The sequence below is a fragment of the Rhinoraja longicauda genome, chromosome 6, assembly GCF_053455715.1.
Source record: "Rhinoraja longicauda isolate Sanriku21f chromosome 6, sRhiLon1.1, whole genome shotgun sequence".
Taxonomy (NCBI): domain Eukaryota; kingdom Metazoa; phylum Chordata; class Chondrichthyes; order Rajiformes; family Arhynchobatidae; genus Rhinoraja; species Rhinoraja longicauda.
Window position 1 is genome coordinate 16,307,674 of NC_135958.1, and position 27,717 is coordinate 16,335,390.

At 41.2% G+C, this 27,717-nt stretch overlaps 1 protein-coding gene across 2 annotated transcripts in view; it reads right to left on the minus strand.

Moving 5' to 3' along the window:
• amfra (autocrine motility factor receptor a) overlaps nucleotides 1–26,622 on the minus strand; it is a 61,592-nt gene extending 34,970 nt beyond the window's left edge. For both annotated transcript variants that reach the window (XM_078400558.1, XM_078400557.1), the window contains exons 1-3: nucleotides 26,071–26,622; nucleotides 3,659–3,751; nucleotides 2,608–2,772 (exon numbers count right to left, since the gene is read on the minus strand). In XM_078400558.1, coding sequence (XP_078256684.1) covers nucleotides 2,608–2,772; nucleotides 3,659–3,751; nucleotides 26,071–26,463 — 651 coding nt within the window. In that variant the 5' untranslated portion in view covers nucleotides 26,464–26,622. The remainder of the gene's footprint in view (nucleotides 1–2,607; nucleotides 2,773–3,658; nucleotides 3,752–26,070) is intronic.
• Nucleotides 26,623–27,717: the final 1,095 nt, after the last annotated feature.

A 27,717-nucleotide genomic window follows, 5' to 3' on the forward strand; every position in this document is an offset into this window, starting at 1 on the left:
CAATGTGAAAATAAAGTGGATTCTAGGAAAGCAAGGGGATAACACAAAAGAAGTTGACAAATGCAACATCTTTGTATTTTCTTGATTTTAAACATAAAAAGCAAGAAAAAGAGCGGGAAATGAGAGGCCTGGGGAACAAAAAAGGTGAAGGATGTGTTTAAGGTTTGTAATTAATATTTTGCATGCACCCTGACAAAAAGGCATGGAGAGTGGGTATTGAAAGAGGAATACTGAAAATAGTGCTAATGGTGTTGTTGAGGAAACATATGAAATATAGATGGGACAATCAAATATTAAGGGTTTAGCACCTTTGGAAGTGGATAACGCTGTCAGGTCCAAATGAAATATATACCAAATTGTTAAAAGCAGCAAGGGAGCAGAAAGCAGCTACTCTTCAATTTTTTTTATCATTGCAGCAGAAGTAATGGTGGAACATTGAAGTACTAGTAGTGTTAATCCCTTTGTTTGTCTGCCCCTTCTATCCCCTCCCCCCCCTCCCTTTTAAACAACAGTGAAAGGTTAATTTCTTGAGTGTAGGACAATTATTGGAATCAATTCTGTAATCAATTCTAACCTCCAATTAGAAAATTAAATTCATTAACAACAGTCAATGAAATCTAAGTTATGAGAAAGTTGCATTAGATGAACATCATTGAATTTGAGGAGGAAACAAGTTGGAACCACAAAGGCAGTGTATTTCATAAAGTGGCTTTCAACAAGATTTTGAACAAGGCCTTTCATGGCAGGCTGGTCAAAACACAACCAGGCTGAAGAAGGGTTCCAACCAGAAACATCACCTGAAACGTTTCTCCAGAAATGCTGCCTGACTCACTGAGTTACTTCAGCATTTTGTGTCTACCTTTGGACATTTTAAGTCCTTATATAAAAAGTTTACATATGATACACAAAATGGCCAGGCTTTCTACTTTTAGGTCTGGTGAATTGGACTGAAGTGACAAATAGAATTCAATCCAGAAGTATGAGATCATTGGAATAAAGGAATTCAAAATAAACAATAAATTGAACAAAGTCAAGGAACAGAGACTTTGCAGTAAACGTTCACAGATCCTTAAAAAGATAGACAAGTCAATAGGAAAAGGGAGATTGCATGCTTTTCATTACCATGCAAGGCACTGATTAAAACGGGAATCGTTTGGAACAATTGTACACAATTGTAGAGTATCACAGTTCTGATTGTCTCACAGGAGCCTTAGCTGGAGAAAAAAACCAGGGGACATGAAGTGAATGGAAAGAAAACCAAAATAATATTCTAAATACCCAATAGATCAGGCAGCATCAATGGAAAGAGAAACAGTAAATTACGTTTTCTTCCTTCATCCTGATAAAAGATTGTCAACTAGAATCCTTGTCTTTCTCACTCCACACAAATATGACCTAACCCATCAATATTTTCCTTTTTATTTCCAGCATTTGCAGTTATTCGATTTGGTTTAATTTGATAGATTTGGATTAATTGGTAGTAGGGTGAGATGCAAAATGAGATGAGATTTTTTTAAAAGTCACCCAGAAAGTGGTTGAGGTCTGGAATTCAGCACCTAGAAGGGAAGTCATAGAAAACTTCATCCTATTTTAAAGTAATTTGGAATTCAAAAAGACCCTACCTTCAGGGCAACAGATCAAATGATGAAAGACAGAATTAGGTTGGGATGAACATTATTGACCAGTGCCACAGAGACACAAGGTTTCCTTCTGCCATATATTTTCTGATTCTGTAAAATTGGTTGAGATTATTCAAAGATGCTTATTCATTGTAGATTTCGTTATTTACGAGTGCCTCAAACTACACAAATTACATTCCCATGCATTTCCTTGTGTTTCGTTATCTACCAGGATGACATGGCAATTTTGTGGCAATTGTGCAATGGTTTGCATAGCTGCAAAGGCAGCAAGACAGCAGCGCATTATTTCACTTCTGGCCTCAAAAGAATCGATACCCAAACAGTTCATTCGTTCAGTGCACAAGATGGAATCTACATAAACTGTCACTGTACCCAAGCCGACACTAAATGATAGAATTCCACACGTTACTAAATCTCAGGTGGTGTTAGAATGAATAAAAGGCAGACATTTCAAGCTTTTAATTTAAACTAATTATTCCCAATTCAGGTGCACTAAAATTAGACTGTTGTTGGCTTATATCAGAAATATGTTCTTCCAAACAAAATAACAAATGGCAAAAAAAGGTAGCAAATGCAAAAAAATATTACAAATAATATTTGAAATGGTAAGAATTCACATTTAAATTGCAAAATACAAAGAAGAAATCAGCAGGCCAGGCAGCATCATTGGAGCGATTAGACAAACAACATTTCGTGTCAGCTCACTTCTTCAGATGGTTGTGCTCGTCAACCATATTCTAATAAAACATCGCGTCCAACACTTTGTCTGCCATTCATTCCATAGATGCAGCCTCATCTGCTGAGTTTCTTCAGCATTTTGATTTTTGCTCTAGATTCTAGCATTAGCAGTGTTGAGTCCCCATTTAAATTGCTTTGGACTTGTGAATAAAGTTGAGCAATCGCCAGAACACACCTTCTTTGTTACATTGTGCAAGTTGTATTTTGCCAATTTAAGTTCATGACTTACATATTCAAAGCGGTCTTTGCAGAGCTGGACGATGAGGTGAAGGAAGACAAGAACAGCAAACCAAAGGCACCACATCACCACCTCCTCCACTGTTTGAACATTCAGCACTCCAAATATGAAGATAAACTTGTAGAAAATGAAATTCCAAAATTTATCCTTCAGATGCTGTAAAGGTAAGTAGAGTCAGTAAAGTTAATCATAATGGCTGTGATCAGATCAAATTAACACCACAATAAGTACAGTAAAATTCCATTAGCTCCTGACTGCATTGCATAATGTCCAACAAAGTTGGCAGGAATATCATCCACGCATCTTCATGGTGGGTGTAATAGATCCTATTTAAAGTGAAAAGCCAGCTGTTCAAATTGTGCCTGCTCTCTTTAGGTCCAGTTGTTATCCTTTCATAATCATTTTATAAAATAAATTTTATCTAGAATATAGAACTGCACCATGTTATTGCAATGGGTCTGCGGTGAAAATTCGATTCATATGAATTAAAAGATTCAGGCATAAAACTTACTTTCTTTACACCAAAAGCACAAGTCTTGGCATGAACACGAGACAAGTAGAAACTAGCAACTGATCCTAATTGGCTAATATCATGACATCTCTGCAAATTAAAATAATTTGATGTACAACATCTGAAAATTTGAAGTACGTTACTACTTGAGACTTTTGCAGTTACTGGCAATTGAAGAACTGTGGACATTAAAACAGCAAAAAGGAGCCGAACATCCATATCCATCAAAACTATAAAATAGCTGCTATCAACTCCTCTTCAAGTGTTACTTTCACAATGTCTTGTGGAGTCATTCAGCTAGCTTACCAAATGGAGGAGAAACAGTTTATGAATTGATATGGCAATGAGAGAGAAACGTGCTTTTTTTATTGTCAACAGTTAAGGGAATAGGGTTGGGGTTGACGGGAGGTTAGATACTAAAAAAACAGGTATTTTAATTGTACGTTGCTATACAAGGGCAGAAACATGGCTTCTTGAATTTCTATAAACCTAGGGTGTTATCAACTCAAGAGAAAGGGCTTTTCTCCTTACCTGTCTTTCACTGACCCGCAGAGTTCCAAACACGACATACTGGATCAGCTTTCCAATCAACATTAGAAAACAACAGGCTGTGTTCACCAACACCTGGAAAATGAATGAACAGGAGTTCACCAAGTGGTTCACTCTTACAGACCATGGGCATAATAACTTTATTTTGTCCTAAATTTTCCATGATTCCACGATGACTCAAAAGACATCCAAGAGTCAAAATCCCGTCACCCAACCCAAAAAAAACCCAGAGTTGGGACAAAAAAAATGCTGCTCAGCCATGAGTCATTGTCAAAGAAGGGGGCATTAAAATGAGCATAAAAAAGAGAAAGAGATAGAAGCAATGATGATGAGGGAAATAAACACCAGAGCATTGAGCCTTGGCAGTTAAAGTCTGGGTTGCTAATGTTGGAGTTATTAAATTCAGAGTAGCTAGAATTGTACTGATATTTGATGATTAGAGGGATGGAGGAAATAGGAGCGAACCCAAGGATGAAAACAAAGAGGCTATCCTTAACATAAAGGGCTAATACAAATTAGCAAAGTAAATGCTGATGGGTAAGCTGAATGATGCAAGTTAGTTAAAGGTCATCTAAAACTATTCTATCGGAAGTTGAAAATAGAATAAGGCCAGCTCAATGTACATAAAATTGACGATCAGCAGCATTGTTTCTGATAATTATCACCAGAGGTTGGAATTAGCTTCTATATTAGATGGTAGTAAAAAAAAAAGACTTTTAAGTTCATATGAACTCCATATGCAGAGGTACAGTGCCCTCCAAAATGTTTGGGACAAAGACCCATCATTTATTTATTTGCCTCTATACTCCACAATGAGATTTGCAATATAAACAAAAAATCACATGCGGTTAAAGTGCATTGTCAGATTTTATTAAAGGCCATTTTTATACATTTTGGTTTCACTGTGTAGAAATTACAGCTGTGTTTATACATAGTCCCCCCATTACAGGGCACCATAATGTTTTGGGACACATGGCTTTACAGGTATTTGTAATTGCTCAGGTGTGTTTAATTGCCTCCTTAATGCAGGTATAAGAGAGCTCTCAGCACCCAGTCTTTCCTCCAGTCTTTCCATCACCTTTGGAAACTTTTATTACTGTTTATCAATATGAGGACCAAAGTTGTGCCCATGAAAGTTAAAGAAGCCATTATGAGACTGAAAAACAAGAATAAAACTGTTAGAGACATCAGCCAAACCTTAGGCTTACCAGAATCAACTGTTTGGAACACCATTATGAAGAAAGAGAGCACTGGTGAGCTTATTAATCGCAAAGGGACTGGCAGGCCAAGGAAGACCTCCACAGCTGATGACAGAAGAATTCTCTCTATAATAAAGAAAAATCCCCAAACACCTGTCCGACAGATCAGAAATACTCTTCAGGAGTCAGGTATGGATTTGTCATTGTACACTGTCCGCAGAAGACTTCATGAATAGAAATACAGAGGCTACACTGCAAGATGCAAACCACTGGTTAGCCACAAAAATAGGATAGCCAGGTTACAGTTTGCCAAGAAGTACTTAAAAGAGCATCCACAGTTCTGGAAAAAGGTCTTGTGGACAGATGAGATGAAGATTAACTTATATCAGAGTGATGGCAAGAGCAAAGTATGGAGGAGAGAAGGAACTGCCCAAGATCCAAAGCATACCACCTGTGAAACACGGTGGTGGGGGTATTATGGCCTGGGCATGTATGACTGCTGAAGGTACTGGCTCACTTATCTTCATTGATGATACAACTGCTGATGGTAGTAGCATAATTAATTTTGAGGTATCACAAAATGCTGGAGTAACTCAGCAGGTCAGGCAGCATCTCAGGAGAGAAGGAATAGGTGATGTTTCGGGTCGAGACCCTTCTTCAGACTGAAGGGGGAGGGGAAGAGGGGAGGGGGGAGGAGAGGGTGCTGCACCAATGCAGGAGAGGTTTGGGCCCAACGGGTCTACTTGGTCTAGTTTCTATTAAGACCCTGTTCTAACTGCACTCTATTCAATCAGCATACTGGCCAAAGCAATACCTAATGAAAGGCACCAAGTGCTGGAGTAACTCAGCAGGTCAGGCAGCATCTCTGGACATGAAGAGGTGATGTTTCAGGTTGGGACCTATTCTTCACACTGATTGTATTTGGGGGGTGGGAAAAGTTGTGGGGAGATGGGGAAAGAGAACTAGGGCAGGACAAGCCCTGTATACTTGGATACAGGTGAGGGGGGTGGGGGCGGTTGGCAGATGGTTCGACAAAGGCCAGAGATGAAAGTACACAAAAAAAGCACAAGATGTAAGGCTAGAAAGGTGCGAACTGTGGAGCCAGAGAAAGAAATATAGGTGAAAAAGGAAGAGAAGAAATGGGTGTGAATCATGGTAGGTGAGGGGGAAGAGAATGAAAGAGAAAGAACAGGGTGCTGTTGTTTGGTTGCCTAAAATTAGATAATTCAAATGTTCATACCTTGAGGTTGTTAGCTATCCAAGCAGAATATGATATGCTATTCCTCCAGTTTGCATGTGGCCTCACTCTGGCAAAAGAAGCGGCCCCAGGACAGAAATGTCAATATGGGAATGGGTAGGGGTATTAAAATGGTTAGCAACCGGGCGATCCAGCACACCTTGGTGGACCAAACACATGTGTTCAGTGAAGCAGTCGACCTGTCTACACTTGGTCTCGCCTTTACAGCAGCAAAGTCAGCAGCAAAAAATTGACATTCAGTACATAATCGGGCTAGTCTGAAATGGTGCCTTAAACTCAAAAGCGTCAATTCAAAATAACAGTTGCAAAAAGTAATCAACTTGCTTCATTCAAATTCAAGGAATTTCAAAGCTTTCTCATAGCACAGAATCATAATGCAGTACAAGGCTCCAGAGATGCGGCAGAAGACTCCCAGGATGCGGTGGGGGAGGGGGAGGGGAGCGCCGAGAGCGTGAGGGGACCCAGCTACGACCACACGCAGCAGCAGGCTTCGTTCGCCGCTGCAAGAAGATAAGACTGTTGGATTGACTTTTGTAACTTTGTCGGCACCAGTAATGTGGCGGTTCTTTGTGTGCTGCCTAGGTGAGGTCTGCTGTATGATATTACAGGATTGTATGCAAAAACAAAGAATTTCACTGTACCTAGATACAAGTGACAATAAAGTATCATTGAATTGAATCAATGAACAAAAAAGTTCAAGGCACTAGAGAAATTACTTGTGAAGGTATTCCTTAGAGACATTTGTACAACATAATGCCCTGAAACTATGATCCTCACATCATAGCTACTGAAGCATCTGAGTTTCAAAGACAAACTTCTTTCCAATCTATTCCAACGTTGTTGAGCCAACTACCTCCAAGAACTGCATGTGAAAAATGTTTAGGAAGGAACTGCAGATGCTGGTTTAAATGCTGGAGTAACTCAGTGGGACAGGCAGCATCTCTAGAGAGAAGGAATGGGTGACCTTTCGGGTCGAGACCCTTCTTTAGAAAAAAAATCTTAGTTTAAGCCACAGGATTAATAAAGTCAGGCCAGGTCTGAGAAAAGTCCATAAGTCCCCACACATTACAAAAACTCAAGAAAATGATCATCATGGAGTAACCAATGCCAACTCCTAAAAACGAATCAGCACAAGCAGCAATACTATTAAAAATGTGCAGGAAGGAACTGCAGATGCTGGTTTAAACCGAAGATGGACACAGAATGCTGGAGTAACTCAGCGGGACAAGCAGCAAACCTAGAGAGAAAGAATGTGTGACGTTTCGGGTCGGGACCCTTCTTCAGATTATTAAAAAGACACCTTCGTAGGACTGAAAATTAAGAACATTGCCTCCAAAAACAGATCTTCTGTGGACAACTGAGGCACAGCGGAAGATAGGATTCTGCATATAAGCACTAATAATGCAAATAGCTGAACAATTTGGGGTAATTTTGAATACTCATTTGCAAGCTGCATGCAAAAGGCAAAGATTAAAAAAGGCAAAAAGTAAAATACCATGCTGAAGCTCTTTCCCTTGCCCACAGGTTGGCCAACTCTATCCCAATGTACTGAGTCAAAGCACGAGGTTAAAGCCAAATTACTGTCTGATTTAGAAATACAGAAATTGCCACTAAAAATTATCCAACCCTTGCCCACCCAAGCACTAACCGTAGTGGATTTCCTGCAGCTTTTTAATGGGCTGAATTTGCTCACTTTTGTTATAAATTCCAGAAGCATGGCCACATCATGCTCCACACTACAGTGTCCTCTTTACATCGGTACGCTTTACAAGCCGATTCAGACACCCTCCCTTCAGTAATTAAGAAACTTTAAACAGATATTCAATGGTTCCTATTCCACCATGTTATGGATATCCATAAAGCTGCACTGCAAGGAAACAGGCTCTTCAATCCAACTCAACCAAATTGCCTAATCTAGCTAGTCTATTTTGCCTGCCTCTGGCCAACATCCCTCCAAACTATGCCTATCCAAGTACCCGTACAATTATTTTTCAAATGTCATAGAATATAGAACAGTACAGTGAAAGAACAGGCCCTTGGGCCCACAATGTCTGTGCCAATCATGATGCCAAGATAATCTCTTATCTACTTGCACCTAATCCACCTCTCTCAATTCCCTGTGTTTCTATGTGCCTATTGAAAAGTCTCTAAAATGCCACGATCTTAAAGGCCTCAATCACCAATACTGGCAGCGTGTTCGAGGCACTCACCATCCTGCGTTAAAAAAAACTTGCCCTGCAAATCTCCTTTAAACTTTTCCCCTCTCACCTTAAAGCTATGCCCTCTAGCATTTGATATTTCCATCCTGGGAAAAAAGCTCTGACTCTCGACGCCTCCATTTTCTAGCAGGTCTCCCCACATTCTCCGGCGTACCAGAAAAACAATCCAAGTCTGTCCAACCTCTCCCTGTAGCATATACCCCCTAATCCAGGCATAACTCTGGAAACCTCTTCTATAACCTTTCCAAAGCTTCCACATCCTTCCTATAATGGGGCGACCTGAAATGTTGACTGTCCATTTCCCTCCACAGATGTTACCTGGTCCATCGAGTTCCTGGAGCAGTTTTTTTTCTTGCTCCAGGTTCCAACATCTGCAGTCTCTTGTCTCTGTTGATATTTGGTTTATCGATAGGGAATAGGCCCCGAAAAATCTCTCCTGAATGCCATCCATTTTAAAGGAACCCATGCCATAAGAACACTGCTACTCCTTTTATGTGAACTTTTGTGGCTGAAAAATCCAAATGTATTTTGAGAAGCATTTTGCTTTGTTTTTAAATTAAGAATAACGTACAATTTAAATTTAAATTGTCATACTATGGTTTAGGCTGGAGTACCCCAATAAAATTTTGGTTTTGTTTGCCTGAGCATTTAATTGGCACTAAAAATTAACTGCTTCATTTCTACCAATGTTCTCAATTTAGCTACTTTGAATTACTAGAGCATCACGAGGTAAACTTTCCACACAAATTCAATTCCCTCACAAACAGAAAACATGCGACAGTTTCTGAAATAGCAAAAACAAAAAGGTTATGAATTCACAACATGGGAAAACAAATTCCATGGCTCAGAGCAAAGTGAATCTTATATTGCTATGTTGCAAACAAAACAATAATTAATCTAAGAAATTTGTATCTTCGTGTCTATTATTGTTTCATAGCATGAATAGAGTGACTAATGCCATTTAGTAAAGTTGCATGGAATGACTTTAATTGCAAGGCCAGTGAACCAAACTGCTGGGTTTATCCGCATAATGCCATTCAAATGGACTTTCAGCCTGGCATTACCAGGTAGTGCTTTGCGAGTTCTCACACATGGCTCAACACAAATAATCTTTGCACCCAGCTCTTAAAACAAAGGCAAATGACTTTCTTTCACAAGACAAGCAACACTCGTCTGCTTTCAGGGTTAGTTTTCTGCTGAATGACAAGATGCCCAACTAATGGGAGTGTCTCCAAGAGGGACAGCGGATAGTATGTCTTCAGCATTGGTCAGATTCGTTTCAAGGCCATTGATACCTGAAGATTAGTCCCTGCATAACACATGAGGCTACGAAATTCTGTGGGACCAAAGACAAGTACCTCTATCTAATAGGATGTTGTCAGAAACATCTCTAAGGTGTACATGTTTTGGAAGGATCCAATGCCTGCAGAATTGACTGCTGTAGGCTGAAGAGAAGATAAAGGCTCCACATCTTATGTACTGTAGAAATTTTGCAGTCACTCATCTACTGCAACAACTGACATGTGGCAGTTCAGCAGCATTATCTGCAGCAGCAGTTGTATAGGGCCCTGGTAGGACTGCATCTGGAGTATTGTGTACAGTTTTGGTTTCCTAATTTGAGGAAGGACATCCTTGTAATTCAGGCAGTGCAGCATAGGTTCACGAGATTGATCCCTGGGATGGCAGGACTTACATATGAAGAAAGATTGAAAAGTCTAGGCTTGTATTCACTGGAGTTTAGAAGGATGAGAGGGGATCTTATAGAAACATATAAAAATATAAAAGGACTGGACAAGCAAGATGCAGGAAAAATGTTCCCAATGTTGGGCGAGTCCAGAACCAGTGGCCACAGTTTTAGAATAAAGGAGAGGCCATTTAAAACTGAGGTGAGAAAAAACTTTTTCACCCAGAGTTGTGAATTTGTGGAATTCTCTGCCACAGAGGGCAGTGGAAGCCAAATCACTGGATGGATTTAAGAGAGAGTTAGATAGAGCTCTAGGGGCTTGTGGAATCAAGGGATATGGGTGAAGGCAGGCACGGGGTATTGATTGGGGACGATCAGCCATGATCACAATGAATAGCGGTGTTGGCTCGAAGGGCCGAATGGCCTCCTCCTGAACCTATTTTCTATGTTCCTATGTTAAGCAGAATGTGTAAAATTGTTCTAATCCAGATAACAACCCATTTTCAACAGCACAATTCAATTTTTATGTAATTATGAACAAAATTATAACTCATTACCTTTGTATTTGTTCAAGAAATACACAGAAAGGCAATAATTTGACAAAGTTTGTTCTTTAAGCTAAAAATGTTAAAAAAACACTCCATACCTTTAAGTCTCCTTCACATCCTTTGTACGCAAATACATCATATACTTCCCACTTGCTACAAACTTTTTAACCCCTCCTCGACTGCTAGGTTGTAGCAAAGACAACCACCTTTTCCAACATATTGGCCTTGCTGCTGCCCCAAATCATTACTGAATGAACCCGATAGCTCCCAGACCTTCACTGCCCAAATTCGACTTCAGTTTAGCTCAGTCTGCAGTCTCCTTTTGTACCCCTTTGAACCCTCAAGGGATACAGGTATTCATCACTGTCTCGGGCTGAAACTCTGCCCCACTGTATGCTCTTAGACACCTTCCTATACCCAAACTGGGGGTTTATCTTGCCAATCTCATCCACTCACCAAGGGTCGACCTATGGCCTCCACTAATGCAGAGGCTATCCTTGATATGTATGATTCAAAGGTCGTGGGGTTTTTAGGCCATGCCGGCATCTAAAGCTTTTTCTAATTGTCCGTCTGTAGCTGGTGGTGAGCTGCCTTCTTGAACTGTGGTGTAGCTAGATTCCAGGTGTTCCATTCAATTTGGTTTCTTAGTTCCTTACAACTAAATGGCTTGCTAGGCCATTTGAGATGGCAATTGAGTCAGTTACAGTTGTGGAGTAACCTGTAATTAGACCAGGATCACAAATTTCCTCCCCTTCAGGGAATTAGTAAACCAGATGGGTCTTAGTAACAATTATAAGTTCAAGGAGCAGCATTCCTAATACTAAGGAGACACTCTTACTAATCAAGAATCTGTCAATTAAAAAATATCCATTGATTTGGCCTCCACAGCTATCTGTGGCAATAAATTCCCCACCTTCTGACCAAAGTAATTTCTTATCTCCATTCTCAAGGTACATCATTTTATTCTGAGGCGAGAGCCTCTGGTCTAAGACTCTCCCACTGTGGAAACATCCTCTCTACATTCACTCTATCCATGCCTTTCACTATTCGGTAAGTTTCAATGAGGTCCCCCCTCATCCTTCTAAACTCCAGTGATTACCGCCCCAGTGCCTTCAGATGCTCATCATATGTCAACCTAATCATTCCCGAGATCATTCTCGTAAACCTCCTCTGGACACTCTCCAATGCTATCACGTTCATCCTCAGATGTGGGGCCCAAAATTGCTCACAATACTCCAAATGCAGTCTGACCAATACCTTATAAAGCCTCAGCGTTACATCCCTGTTTTTGTATTTTTGCCCTCTCGAAATAAATGCAAGCATTGCATTTGCCTTCCTTACTACCGATTCGACTTGTAAATTAACCTTTTGGGAATCCTGCACCAGCACTCCCAATTCCCTTTGTACCTCCAATTTCTGAATTCTCTCCCAATTTAAAAACTAGTCTATGCCTTTATTCCGACTACCAAAATGTATGACTCCATACTTTGCTACGCTGTATTCCATCTGCCACTTCCCAGCCCACTCTCAACCTGTTCAAGTCTTTCTGCAGAGCCCCTGATTTATCTGCACTATCTGCTTCTCCACGAATGTTTGTATCATTTGCAAACTTGGCAAAAAGCCTTGAATTCTTTCATCCAAATCGTTGATATACATCGTGAAGAGTAGCAGTCGCAGCAAGGGGCTCTGCGGAACACCACTGGTCAGTGGTAGCCAAACAGAAAATGCCTCCTTCATTGCCACTTTTTGCCTTCTACCGTCCAGCTAACCTGCTCTCCATGCTAGTATCTTCCCTCTGATACCATGGACTCTCATCTTCTTTAGCAGGCTCTTATGTGGCAGTTTATCATAGGCGTTCTGAAAATCCAAGTAAACCACATCCACTGACGCTCCTTTGTTCATCCTGCTATTTTCTTCCTCAAAAAGTTCCAGCAGGTTTGTCAGGCAACATCTCCCTTTCACAAAACCTTGCTGACTTCAGCCTATTTTATCGTGTGCGGATGTGGAGTACTCAGAAACCTCATCTTTTATGATGGACTAATTAACTTGTTTTCAGAATCATCATTACTTTTTAAATCTGGATTTCAAATTTATTATGGCCTGTCATGGGATTCAAATCTAGGTCCACAAGACTTTGCCCTGGACATCTAGAGTATTAATTCAGCAATCATATCACTGTGCCATTGCCACCCTATTTACAACTGAACAAGCTTTCTAATGAAATAAACCATGCTCACTTGTACACAAGATCCTTTCCATTAATAAATTATGGACGTTTGTGACATAGCCTTGAAAGGAATCTGACCAATGTTGAAGTCTATTACCCCAAAATAAGCTCCCCAACTAAATTGCACATATTTCTACAGTGCTTGTTCCAATTGCTGCTATCCGTAGTTAAGCAGAAATCCATACTTTGATCTATCTTAAATCCTCTGGCGTTCACCTCTTGTGTATGACACCATGTTCCACTCTAAAATTGTTCTGTTCCTTCACATTTAGCACAGTGCAACATTTTTCTTGCAATATCTTCATTTAGCCTTTGCCCTGAGTTGACATGTTTACGAAGTTGTGAAATCAATCCATACCAATTGATCATGCCATTCGCCATCCACCATGCAAACTATTACTTGGTTCCAAATCCCTACCACTGCCTGGCAACTGATTCATTAGCAGATACATCATGGCATAGTTTCATATTTCACCCTTGGACAGCTACTACAAATTGTGCTTTGAAAACCATTATTTGTACTTCTGACTGACTACTTTGCTGCCTCAGTGCCTGCTGCCAAAAACCCAGATACTTAGTTATTTTTAGATTTGACCTTTCCAACATGTACATATCCTCCCTGTGTTGTGCCCCATACAAACTTGAGATCATTCTGAACGCTGCCACTGTGACCCAAGTTGAACAAAATCCAATTTGCTCATCAATTGCTGCCAAGTAGAGCGCAATTAAGCATTGTCTCAATTTTAAAATACTCTTCCTGTTTGTCATATTGGTCATGCCTCACTCCTTCCTATTACTTATCTCCAAAGTTATCTTCTCTAACCCTACAACAGGCTAAAGCACCAGCACACGTCTAATTCGCATTGTGAGTATCCTAGCTTTTAATTGTCCCATTGCAGAATTGCCAATGCCTGTCTGCATCCCTCTAACTAGAAATTTTAGTTTCAAGATAGTTCTTAATGCCAATCTCTGATCAAGTATTGAGTCAATTGGCCTTGCCTCTCATTGCACCTCTGTGAAATTCTCTTTTGCAACACTCCTGTGACATGCCTCAGTAGGGTAATATTTAACAGCATGTAGTATAGTTGCAGTCCACACATTACATTGCAAATATACTTAGCCACAGCTACCAGTTACAAAGCAAACAAGAAATTGGAATAATGCATACATTTGATATTGAATGGCTGCATTTATTTATCACAGCTTCACCAACTGTGATACGCAGACATGTGATCTCTACTTCAAAGAGAAACAATAAAGCAGATAATTTATTCACCATAACATTTCAAGGGATCTAACTCACCCAAGTTGTCTACAGAAATGTAAGTGTTGCATTTATGTTTTACAAACCTTATTCACTGTAGAAGTGAAGGTAAACGATGCAGTAAGACATGAAATCTTTAAGATAGCTCGTCATTTCCTGTACTCCAGAGATGCTGTTTGAGTTACTCCAGCAGTGTGTCTATCTTCAGTTTAAAACAGCATCTGCAGTTACTTCTTCACTTACCTTCGATTTGTACCAGAATCTACAGTTATTTTCCTACACTTCTTACACATTTTATCTGCTCCACTGCGAAATCTCACAGTATATCTACTTTGAAGTTCTCCTCCCCTCTCCAACGAGAGTTCAGCAACATCCTCTCTTGCTGCTCCCCGTGATTTCTTCTGCTCTCTGCCCACATTTTCTCACCTAGCAAACAGCTACCAATGGCCTGTTTCCTTTATCATTGTTACTTTTTTGCATATCTTTCATTCATTTGTTCCATATCTCTCTACAATATCATCTATATCTCTCGTTTCCCTTTCCCGTGACTTTCAGTCTGAAGAAAGATCTCGACCTGAAATGTCACCCATTCCTTCTCTCCAGCTATGCTGCATGTCCCGCTGAGTTACTCCAGCATTTTGTGTCTATTTCCAGCCTTGACATATTGCAATTAATAAATATTTAAAGTGATAGTTTTCCAGCTGCCAGTATTTTCCAGCACTATCATGATTAGATCACAACAGATCCAGCAGCTAACATATGGAGATACAAGGAACTGCAGATGTTGGTTTACAAAAAAAGACAAAGTACTAGTAACTCGCTTGTCAGTCAGCATGCCTGGATAACATGAACATGTGACATTTAGGTCTGGGCCCTTCTTCAGAGTGATTGTGGTGGGGAGGGGAAAGAAAAGAAAGCTGGACGAGCAAGGGGCAAGACAAAGCCTGGCAAGTGGTATGTGGATAAAGGTGGAGTGGGGGGGGGGGGGTGGCAGGAGGTTTGATAGGCAGACAATTGGACAAAGGACAGATGAAAAGATAGATGGTGCGAGATTAGAAATGCAAATTGTGAACCCAGACGAAGAAATATCGGTGGAAAGGGAGGGGAATGGGGAGAAATGGGTATAAGTCCAGGTAAGTACAGAAAAGAGAAGGGGAGGGGTTAGTGGTTGAGAGGGGGTAGTTTGTTTGTAAGTTAGCTACCTAAAATTGGAGAATTCAATGTTCATACAGTTAGGTTATAAGCTACCCAAGGGGAATACAAGGGGCTGCTCCTCTAGTTTGCACGAGGTCTGACTCTGGCAATGGAGGAGGATCAGGACTGAAAGATCAGAATGGGAAGATAACAGCCGGGGATCCACCATCGGCCATGAACAGTAACTGAATTGCACAACACAGTGCAAGTTCATAAACCACCATATGCCCGATTCTGACACAACTAATCAAAACAAAAGGAAAACCCAAGTTCAATGTTGAGGTATGTCAGGAACGGTGCTGTGTGCCAAAAGCTGTCAACGTGAACCTATAAAATTAAAATTACAGGAGTCTGGGGATGCTGGCATATTGTACAAAAAAATATTGGCGGATCAGTCTGAAAACTAGGTTAAAGATTACCTAAAATTGGAGAATTCAACATTCATACCATTGGGTTGTCAGATACCGAAGCGGAATACGAGGTGTTGTTCCCCAGTTCGTGTGTGGCCTCGCTCTGACAATGGAGGCGGCTCAGAACAAAAAGGTCAGTGTGGGAATGAGAAGGGGATTTAAAATGGTTAGCAACCAGGAGATTCAGTAGGCTTTGGTGGACCAGTATAACCAAACCGGCAAACCATCAGCACTTGAAATTCCAAGCCAAGAACAGAATGCTCACAATGTCAGGTATGTAGGTTAATTGGCTGGGTAAATGTAAAAATTGTCCCTAGTGGGTGTAGGATAGTGTTAATGTACGGGGATCACTGGGCGGCACGGACTTGGAGGGCCGAAAAGGCCCGTTTCCGGCTGTAGATATATGATATGATATGATAAGATAAAACCTGCGACTTGATCAGCTGCGAAGAGAGCTAATCTTGCATTTAGGCAATTATCATCAGAAGCTTCTCAACGTCAGGAGCAATTATCAAAGAAGTATAACCCACTTCAGGCCCAAACTAGTAATTACTTTCTTCAGCACTGCAACTAGAACAGTGTTTCGCCACACAGTACATCCATCGGATATAAACTTTGGCAATAGTCTTTTGGCAATCTCAATGGACTGCCGTGGACAAATTGACAGAATATCAACATGACAAGCAGCTAAAACTCAAGCTCATACACTAAAAATAATTCATTTGCCATAAGTTCAACAGTGACCCCTACAAACTTTCCTAATGCTTTTCAGTTGGCCTCAGTGTATGTGGGGCATACCTCAGGGATTCCAGTGTTATGCAAAATAAATCAGACATGTGACTGTATTAAAATAATTCAATCATGCACTGTGCAGTAAATGCCACCTCAGTTTATTTTGTGCAAGATACTCCCTAGTGTATAGGTAATCAAAACATAATCTTCAGAAGATTTTTTTTTGCATTATGCTTTTGTTGACAGGTCTCAATGGAACCAAAAATAATTGTAACTCTTTCCAGACAATGCTCTTGTATCTCATCCAAATTATCCATCCCTCTTGCAAAACTCAAATTGGCAGTGGTAGGTAAGAGGAAGAGATTTAAAAAACCTGAAGGAATTGAAGTCTGCCAAGTTTTCTACCAATCTGAATAAAATCAGGTAATTCAGCATTGGTGAGAAACTAAACCCAGGATCTTGAGCAAATAATACCAAAGTACTGGAGGAAACCCACAGGTCAGGCAGCATCTGTTGAGGCAATGGTCAAACAACATTTTAGGTCGGGACATTTCAGACTGACTGGAGATGGGGGAAGAAAGCTGGAAAAGAAATGTGGGGGTTCAACAAAGCCTGGCAAGTAATGTGGATACAGGTGCCCAGTGGCAAGTGCTGGTGTTTTATTGGCAAGTGACAAAGGGTAGCCATGAGAAGGAGACAAAGGCATCGCACAAGGAAAGTAAGAGTGAAATGTAAAGCTGGAAAGAGGGATATTGGTGGAAGGGGAAAAAGGGGAAAAATGCAGCTTACCATCTGAGTAAGAGACTGTATAACTGCCACTTCTGCTGCAAGCCATCCATCTGGGAATTGATTCAGTTTTTTAATCCCTATTTTAGTTCAGCCTGGGCATGTCCTATATTTTGCAAGATTTTGTCTACATTATCACTATCTACAGGCATGTAAGTGAGGTAAAAAAAGAGAGCCGAGCGTAATTTACACACAAAATTACCAGTTTCAAGCCTCTTTTAGTGCATTTCACAGTAAAAACGGACATTACAAAACAATGCTAATATGTCACTGTATACTAATAACATTTAAGTAAATTCGCACATTAATTGATAATCAGCCCAAAAAGGTGGTAATTGGCCTTTCTGCTGTGCTTTAAATTTTAATCCCGTCTTAATTAATTTAGTTATATAATCTTGCACTTAAATTTAATATTTACTCATTACAGTTCCACCACTGATTTTCTGGCACTCTTGGTTCCAGAACGTTGATGGTTTATCCAGCCAGCGAAGGAAGTCGGCTATGGAGATAGATTTGTTAGCTCCAGCTGGGCTGGAGTTCCAGAGCCCCGGCCGCAGGTTGCAAATTCAACCCACCGAGTGGCCGTTGGAGTCTCGATGAGGTCGAGATTGGCTGCCTTGCCCAGCCTAGGTGCCACATTTTCGGGGAGAGTTCCAGGGTGTGTGGGATTTCTCGTGGAACCCCTAGCGACCTCCAGCGAAACCCTAGTGTTCATTAGAAGTCTATACATCCTTTATCTTCTTTTTTTTTGCGATCCGATTTCTCCGTTGGTAAACGCGATTTCGGCAAAGTGAAAAAAGCGGAAATCATGCAAAAAGCGCAGACAATGGATTTTAAAAACGTGGAAATCCGCTGAAAATTCACATGCCTGTATCTATTGCCATTACTATTTACCCACTGAGCAACCCCATTAAAGATATTTATTTTATTCCTCTGTTGTTCCCATAGCCTTCTCTGTAATTTTAAACGAACTAAATTTTGCTCCATTTGGGTTCTGACAAAGCATCTTTGACCTGAAAATGTTAACTGTTTCTATTTACACAAATGCTGCCTGACCTGCTACGTTTCTGAAGAAAGGGTCTCGACCCGAAACGTCACCCATTCCTTCGCTCCAGAGATGCTGCCTATTCCACTGAGTTACTCCAGCTTTATGTGTCCATCTGAGGTAGAGGAGAATCTGACTGTACCCTATCTTTTGGAAGAACCATTCAGAGGGGAATCGGGTGATGCGCACTTTCAAGCTTCTGTGTCTTCTGGGCTTGGCAGAGGTGGAAAGGTCTTCAGTTATGTTGGCTGCTTTTCCAAAGCACCAGGAAGTGTTGATCGAGTCATCAAAATTTCTTGTGATCTGGGGCAGAGCTGTTACCAAATAAAGCTGTGATGCAACCCAACAATATGCTTTCTATGGGGCAATAGTAAAAGCTTGTAAGAGTCATTGGAGACATGCTGCATTTCCTTCAGTCACCTAAGGAAGTAGAAACGTCAGTGTGCCTTCTTGGCTGTGGCTTTGATGCGGTTGGTCTACAATAGACTATTGGTAATATTTATGCCAGGGAATTTAAAGCTCTCAACCATTTCCACTGCAGTACCAATGGTGCTAATTGGGGCATGTACTTACTCCACCACTCTTCTTGAAGTAGATAACTAGCTCCTTCACCTTGCTAACATTAAGTGAGAGATCACTGACCTGACATTATGTTACTAAGTTCTCTATTATCTTTCTGTACGCAGCCTTGCCGTTGTTTGTCATCCAGCCCATCACAGAGTATCATCTGCAAACTTGTAGATGCAGTTAGAGTTTAATTTGTCCACACAGTTGTGAGTGTCCAGGGACTATAGTAAGAGGCTGAAAACACATCCTTGCAGGGTACTGGTATTGGGAATTATTGTGGACAATGTGTTACATAGAAAATAGGTGCAGGAGGAGGCCATTCGGCCCTTTGAGCCAGCACTGCCATTCATTATGATCATGGTTGATCATCCACAATCAGTAACCTGTGCCCAACTTCTCCCCATATCCCTTGATTCCACCAGCCCCCAAAGCTCTATCTAACTCTCTCTTAAATTCATCCAGTGATTTGGCCTCCACTGCCATCTGTGGCAGAGAATTCCACATATTCACAACTCTCTGTGTGAAAAAGTTCCTTCTCACCTCAGTTTTAAATGTTGTCTCCTATCCTCACTGAATGTGGTCGATGGATCAGAATGTTGAGGAGCTAATGGCAGGTGGCAGTGCGGGCTCCAATGTCCAGGAATTTCTAGATGATTTTGGATGAGATTATAGGTGGCCTTGTTGTGCAGGTGTTCCAAAGGCGAAGCTTGGCTCGTGAGATGGCATCCGCTGGGGTCCATTGTGACTAGAGGCAAACTGCAGTGGATCAAGTGTCTGGGAGGCTGGAGTTAATATGCACCATCACCATACGTCACCCATTCCTTCTCTTCAGAGATGCTGCCTGACCCGCTGAGTTACTCCAGCGTTTTGTGATACCTTCGATTTGTACCAGCATCTGCAGTTATTTTACTGCACCATTACCAGTCTCTCCAAGCACTTTTATGATCGTGGATGTTAGAGCCACTGGACAATAGTTATAGCATACTACCTTAGTTTTCTTTGGCACCTGAATAATCATGATCATCTTAAAATAGGCGACGGCCACAGACGCCAACAAAATTAACAAGCTCATCAGAAAGGCTGGCTCTGTCCTGGGGGTGGAGTTGGATTCACTGGAGATGGTGTTGGAGGGGAGGATAGTCATCAAATTGCAGAACATCTACAGCTCACCCCCTCCATGACACACTGGTCAACCTGAGGAGCAGCCTTCAGCAACAGGCTGGTTCCACCAACATGCAGCACAGAACGCCACTGGAGATCCTTTTTCCCTTGTGGCTATCAAACTGTACAATACCTCCTCCTTCTGTCATGGGGTAGACCGACTCCCCTTCCCCTTCCCCTTCCCCTCCACCCCCCCTGCCCCCCCTCCCCAATTTTTGCACATCCCCAATCCTGGACTTTCAACTTGTCACTTTAATTTCATGTTTCATGTCTCTTGTTGTGTTTTATGACTGTTGGCAGACCAATTTCCCTCCTGGGATCAATAAAGTTCAATTGTATCAACCTCAGAATTGAGTAGTGAGAGGTTAGAGTAGTCAGCGGATACTTCTGCCAGCTGGTCAGCACAGGTCCCAAAGATCTGACGAGGGACTCCATGTGGGCCAGTTACTTTCCACAGATTCCCTCTCAGGAATGCCGATTTTGCAACTGCCACAGTAATCATAGATACAGGCGCATCGGAGACTAACGGGCAGGTGATGTTCCTCTACTGACCCTCGGCTCAAAGTGAGTGTAGAATATTCCCTCATTCAAAAATTTACCAGTTGCAAATAAGTGATCCAGAAACTGACCATCAGTACCTGGTATCAAAACAAAAGCAGCTGTTACTGCTTTACACAAGTAAAAAAAGAGAAAAGGTCACGAGTTATCCATGCTTGAAATTATTAAAGTTAACGAGTTTGCAATGCTGTGCTTTTGTACAACATGCCAAACTGAATAATGGCTCTCAAGGAAAACCATTTCTAACAGACAGACTGTAAACAGGATTTTTTTTAAAACACAGCAGCAGTGCATTTTCAGTTCTTGACCAAAATATAAAATTAATACTTGGGCACAAAAAAGCATGGCTCACACCCAATTTTACCAATTCACTAAATCAAGCAATAAGCAACTTCAGTTGGAAAATATCCATTCTTCATAGAGTAGTTTTCACAGTGCAACTACTTTCTCAGAATACTATTTGCATGAGACTCTCAATTTCGTACTGCTGCACCCAGGTCATATAAAACCTTGCAAGTGAACTGCAATGAATTTTCCTGGATTAGTTTACCAACTTAAAATAGCAAGTAAGAATAGCCTATTGGACCATCATATCTACAACTTCTACACGTATGTAAGCAAATAATTAATTCTATCCTTCTTAATCACGAGGGGAAATTTCTGTACAATTATTATCTAACTACTATTTTATACAGCACCAAAATTGGACATTCATTGAATACCAGACACAACCAATAACCTTCCTCAGTAGCACAGCATAGTTCAATCAGCTATTCAAGAAAAATTTAAAACTTATATTCCAAATCAAAACTGTAAAGCAGAGTGTGGCTACTTGACTGAACAGACTCATTCAGAACTTCTAATTGTTTTTTCAAAAAACAAAGTGCTGAGAAAAGACCAGTCAGCATCTGTGAAGGGAGAGGACATATGATGTTTCGGGTTGGGACCCTTCTTCAGACAGATTGGAGCGGGGAGAGAAAGCTGGAAAAGAGACATAGGGTGGAGCAAATCCCGACAAGTGACAGGACGATACAGGTGAAGGGGACATTTGGCAGATGGGTGGTGTAAGTGACAAACGGTAGAGGTGAAAAGGAGACAAAAGGCTATCAGATAAGGAATAAGACGTAAAATGTATATAGAACAGAACAGTAAAGCACAAAAACACATTCTTCAGCCCACAATGTCTGTGCTGAACATTATGCCAAGACCAACTCTTATCTGACTGCACACAATCCATATACCCATCCAAAGATCTCTTAAATGGCACTTTTGTATCTGCCTCAACAATAACTGTAGGCAGTCCAGGCACCCACTGCCCTCTGTAAAAATAAATTGCTGTGCACAGCTCCTTTAAATGTTGCCCATCACAGCTTAAATCTATGCATAGTAGCCTTTGACATTTCCAACCTCGGAAAAGGATTCTGACTGGAACCAGTCAGGAGACTATCTATGCCTCTCATAATGTCATATACTTCTAACAGGTCACGCCACAACTTTCGGCGGTCTAGATAAAACAATCCATGTCTGATCTATTATCAATTGTAAATCTAGAAAGAGGGATATGGGTGGAAGGGAGGGACTAAAGGAGAAACATGGGACTTAGGGATGGGACCTGAGCATGAAGAAGAGAGGAAGGGACAGGGTGACTGGAATGGTGGGAGGTGGTGAGAGAAGTGTGTGTGCACTGGGTGGAAGGAACATTGGGGGATGAGAGTAGGATAGGTAGGGTTATTTGCAGTTGGAGAATTCAATATCCATACCTTGAGGTCTAAACTGCGCAAGGGAATACGAGGTGCTGTCCTTCCAAAGTGCATGTGGCCTTACTCTGGCCACTTTTATATCAACGAGAACAAGTGTAGAGAAGCAGATCTTCACACCGATCACTTGTGCTCCATTTGCTAAGGCCTGCTGGAACACCCAGTAGCTAACCATGTTAACTCTTCTTCCCATACCGATCTTTCTGACCTTGCCAGAGTGAGGCCACACACAAACTAGAAGAACAGCACCTTGCATTCCACAATAATAACATGGTCTAAATATTGATCTACACCTTCCCTTTCCCCTGCCACCCCTATCACCTGATGTGCACAATTCTACCACTATTCCAGTTAACTTGCCCCTTTCCCACCCTTCATACACTCATTTCCCATCCCCAAGTTCCACACTTGCCCTTCCTCTTTCCCCTTCCAACCATATTCTGCCTTCCAGCTTTATATTTCACACTTTGTCTTCTTTCATTATCTGATACCCTTTTGTCTCTTTCACCTCTAGGAGTTGTCACTTACTACACTCATCTGCCAATCACAATATCTATCCACATGGCAGGCTTTCTCCCCCTACTCTAAATAGTCTGTAGGATCCAACCCGAAAAGTCATCCGCCCATTCCCACCTCGGATGCTCCATGACCCGCCGATTTCCTCTAGCACTGTTTTTTTGCTGAAGATTTTAACATCTGCAGTTACTAATGTCTCCATTTTACCTCTAGTTGCTTGCCCTTTTTAAAAAGTAATTTTCTTTGCCTTGTCACCACTGAGATTTGGGTATCGACATCCTTCTGCTCCGATTCCACACGATTTAAATCTGTCATTTTATCACTCATGATCCTTTCTTTCACAGCTTAACCAATTTTCTGCCGTAAATTTTATCTGTACAATTCAACAATTTGTCTCAAAAGTCACTTAGCATTCACAACTTGCTATCTTTTTGTTTGGTATTTCAGATTTTTTTAATTCTTCACTCAAACCCACATCCAAAGATAAGAGCAGTGATTTTTATCATAACCTTTTAAACTTTACATTTGACCGTCCAAAAACATTAACCACACCACATCCTTTCAATTTCCTCTCAATGCAAATCTTAAATCTAGGAACAAGAGTAACACAAAACCCTCAAGGCTGCTCCATTCACGCCCTCAATTCCACTTTATAGCCGAGACCCAAATCAAACTACTTTCCCATTCATTCTCATATATCCTTCAATTCCCCATGCCTCTAAATTTCTTTTATCTCAGCCTCAAATATTCGTTAAGCGTCAAGCGATTTAATTTTCACCATTGAAATATCTATTATTAATTGATACTTAGGTTCCCTTTTCTTTCAATTTTCTGGAATAGCATGACAATGACTCCTTTCTAATCCAATAGATGCAAATTATGTTGGAAAATCACAAATAATACTTTCAGAAGCTGTCGCCACTGTCTTGTTTTTAGAATTCCAAAGATGATATCAAGTTGGAGGGATCAATCACTTACAATGCCTTTATTTGTTTGGTACCTTGTCTTAGCTCCATTGCAGACTTTATTCCCATTTTCTAAAATGTTGTTGAGACAAAAAAAAGATGGTGTATTTCCTCATTCTGAAATCTAATTTCTTCTGAATCCAATGGGACTTAGTTTACATTTCCTCTGAGAAACAAGATACATTCCTTTCTTGCCCAATTTTATTTCTTACATTTTCTCTGGCAATTACTGACATCTCTTCATTTGTTACTAAATTTCTTCCAGCCCCCAGACATCTGGAAAACATTACAAACCTCTTAATCCAACTCTATACTTTCTATGATGAATTATTTCTCCCAAGGAAGTGTTGTAATTATCAATAAACAAACATTAGACTGAAATATTTATTTAAATATTTGTCTTTCTAGCATTTTATTTTTAATGCAATTTCCTAATCCAGCTGAAGTAACAATTGTATGCATTTAATTGACAATCTAGGACATTCAATGGAAAATTCTCTTATCATGGCAGCACTTGTCCAAACGGTTTATTTTGTATGCTCTTACTATTTGTATTGTCTCATAAATTCATTTTTACATCCTGTGCAATGTATATTTAAAGTTATGGCTGTTCTTTATGAAAGCTCTTTGATAGTTTACATACACAGATTTCTAGATAGTCCATAAGCTGTCCAGAAGTGAGAAGGCTTTATTTTGAATGTGAATGTCAAAACAATAACCACCAATATTAGACTGAAGATAGACACAAAAAGCTGGAGTAACTCAGCGGGACAGGCAGCATCTCTGGAGAGAAGGAATGGGTGACGTTTCAGATTATACTGTCAGGCAAAACACACCTCCTGACATTTAGATTGGCATTGTGCGTTTCCATTTTTTAAAATTAATTGAGCGCAACTATCAATCCTTTGTTTATTGTACAAAATGTCTAACAATTTCTTCCCCACAATATCATTTTGAAAGTAGTTAGCTTTCCAAAATTATCCAAGAGGAAAAAGTTTGAAAAGTTTGCATGAACATAAAAATAAACCTTGTGTAGGGAAGCATTAAAATGTGCATGGGGGGGGGGGGGGGGGGGGAGGAGAGCAAGCATGTGAGCCTTCTGACCACTATTCAGTGACTTTATAACAAGTGTAAACATAAGTGGGCACGGATATATGGCAAAGGAAGCATTAAAATTTGCATACAAACACACAGATTAAGGCAAGAATAAAAAAGCAAATGAGACTTCTGACCACATGAATCTCTACTGAGTATCGATGGGTATGGGTATATGACAGGTAAATCCAATTGTGATCCAAGTCATTTGACCCACTTTCCTTGTCTAGGTTAAGACAGACCAAGCACTTTGCACAAAAATAAATATTGCCATTTTGTGAATATTAAGCAGGAAGGGAAATTTTTGATTTTTTTTGTGCTCAGACTTGGATACAGCCATTGTAGAAGCAGTCTATCGACTTTAAATTCCACGAGCTAATACACTATAAATCTTGCCTATGAAAACGTGCATCCAAACTGAAATAGCTTCAAGTTCTGATTTTATCTTCAAAGTTCAAAAAGTTTGCAATTCATATTCATGTAGATTCTTGAGTGCCTTAAAGGGCAATGATTAACTCACTGCAGAACAACATTATGGCTAATATAAAATATCATGTTTTACCAAGTTTACAATATATTGACTTTAACAGAAATTTTTCCAAAATATTTACAAGATGCTTAAAAACTTTGAACAAACATTTCAACATACAATGACGAATAAAAGGTACTTCTAAAACATCACAACTCAATAAGAATCCAATGCCAGTGACAAATAATCTGATTCACAACGATTATTTGGCTAATTTACAATGTTATTTAGTGTTCTAAATATTTATCCCAAGTGAAACATATCTTTCATTCGAGTAAATGGTTTGAAGATTTTGGTGTGTACCTTGCATAAAAATACAAAGCATCCCATTTTAAAATAACGTGCAAAATAAAAGTTCTGCAGAATATTTAATTCCTTCCAACAGAAAAAATCACGGGAAATGTTAAGGAAATATTATCTGATGATCGGAGCTTTTAGCGATAATTCGACTACACCGGATTATCAACAGAAATTTCATTTATAACTCATATTTTAAAAACGCATGGGTGAATTTGCAATTTTACTTTCAACATTTCGCACATTTGGAAAAATCAGAACAAGTCAATGTCTTAACTATTTTGCCTCATGAAAGTATGAGGCTTGGGCAGCAAGTACTCTCGATTTTTAGATTTCCGGCGTCAGGAAGGGGGCGGGGTGAAGAGAGAAACCCAAACACTTACCCAAATACACCAGCCGTCTGATACCAGGTACCAGGCTATTTCCAGGGCGAATCCGTGGCCTTGAGCCCACTCCGGTCTACCCGATGGTCCCAAATCGGGCTCACCATGGTCAACGCTGATCTCTGGGCCGGGGTGGACGGGCTGCGCACTGTCTGCTCCGGTATCCCCGTCGCTGTTGCCTTCGGCGGCCGGCGGATCGCCGCTTATGGCGTCAATGGGGGTGGGAACGCCGAGGTTGGGATGGTAACGAGGGACAGAGATCGAAGCTCGGCCCCGGGGCAGGCTGAGGTGAGAGTAGGCGCTGAAGAGGCTGGCGGCGAGCAGTACCGCGCTGAGGGCTGTGTACAACCTCAGACTGGGCCAAGGGAAGCGTTCGAGGAAAAGCAGCGGCATGATCGGGCCGAGGCTGGACTGCGGGTGCAGGTGACAACCGCGCTGCCGTTACCCAGTGACGAAGCGCGGGCGCGAACCGCTGTCTCCCCTGCTCCTCCCGAGTTTGTGGCGAGTAGGAGTGGGCGACGTCGCCAACAAGCTGGGCGGCTGGTGATCTGTTGAAAGCACCCGGAAATGAAATGTGTGAGACGTCAGCATAGTTCAGGGAACATCCTGAAAGGGGTGAGGTCACGTTGCCATGGATATAATCTCCGGGGTCACTGCAGCAGTCTCGACATTATTCTCATCTGCGGTCATTATAATTGAAAGGAAATTACATGTGATCCTCTTGCTATAAATCGCTGAGTGGAAAATTGAAGAAATCTCCCTCTTTAATTTCTCGTTTTCACACCTGACACTTCCTTATGTGTGTCTCCCTCGCCCATGACTCTTAGTCTGAAGGGTCTCAACCCGAAACGTTCCTTCTATCCAGAGATGCTGCCTGTCCCGCTGAGTTTCGCCAGCATTTTGTGTCAGGTACGTCAGGAACACTTGGCGCTGGAGCTAGATGACATGCCCAAAGAACATGACCAGCGCTCCCAAGACTGACTGCAGTAGGGAGCTAAAACTCGAAAAGATGTGGGGGGCGGAACATAGCCTGGCAAGAGATAGGCAGCTAGGTAGATACCTGTGATGAAGGGGGAGGGTTGGAACATGGGTGGACAAAGGCAAGAGATAAAAAGCAGGCAAAATGGTGTCGGGTAAGGAGGTGAAATGTAAAGTCGTTGGGATACAGGTGGAAAGGTAAAGGGACAGGGAGAGGGGGTGGGGTAGCTGGAGAAGTGGATGGGGAAAGAGTACAGGAAAGGGGAGAAAATAAAGAGGGAAGTTACCTAAAGCTACTCAAGTAAAATATGAGGTGCTGATCCTCCAGTTTGCGCACAGCCTCTCTCTGGAAATGGAGGAGGCCCAGGACAGAAAGGTCTGCATGAGAAGGGGAGTTGAGATGGTTAGCAATCAGGAGATCCAACAGGCCTTGGTGATCGGAGCACAAATATTTGGCGAAATGGTCTCCTAGTCTGTGCTTGGTCTCATCGCTGTGAAGAATCGTGCAAGTAAAGGATGCATCTACTGTATTCAGTTCTCTGGCCTCCTCCATTGCTAGAGTGAGGCCACACACAAACTGCATGGATAGCATCTCATATTCTGCTTGCAACCCAGCAGCATGAACATTGAAATCTCCAATTTTTAGTAGTAGCAGCTGCCCCTCCCCGC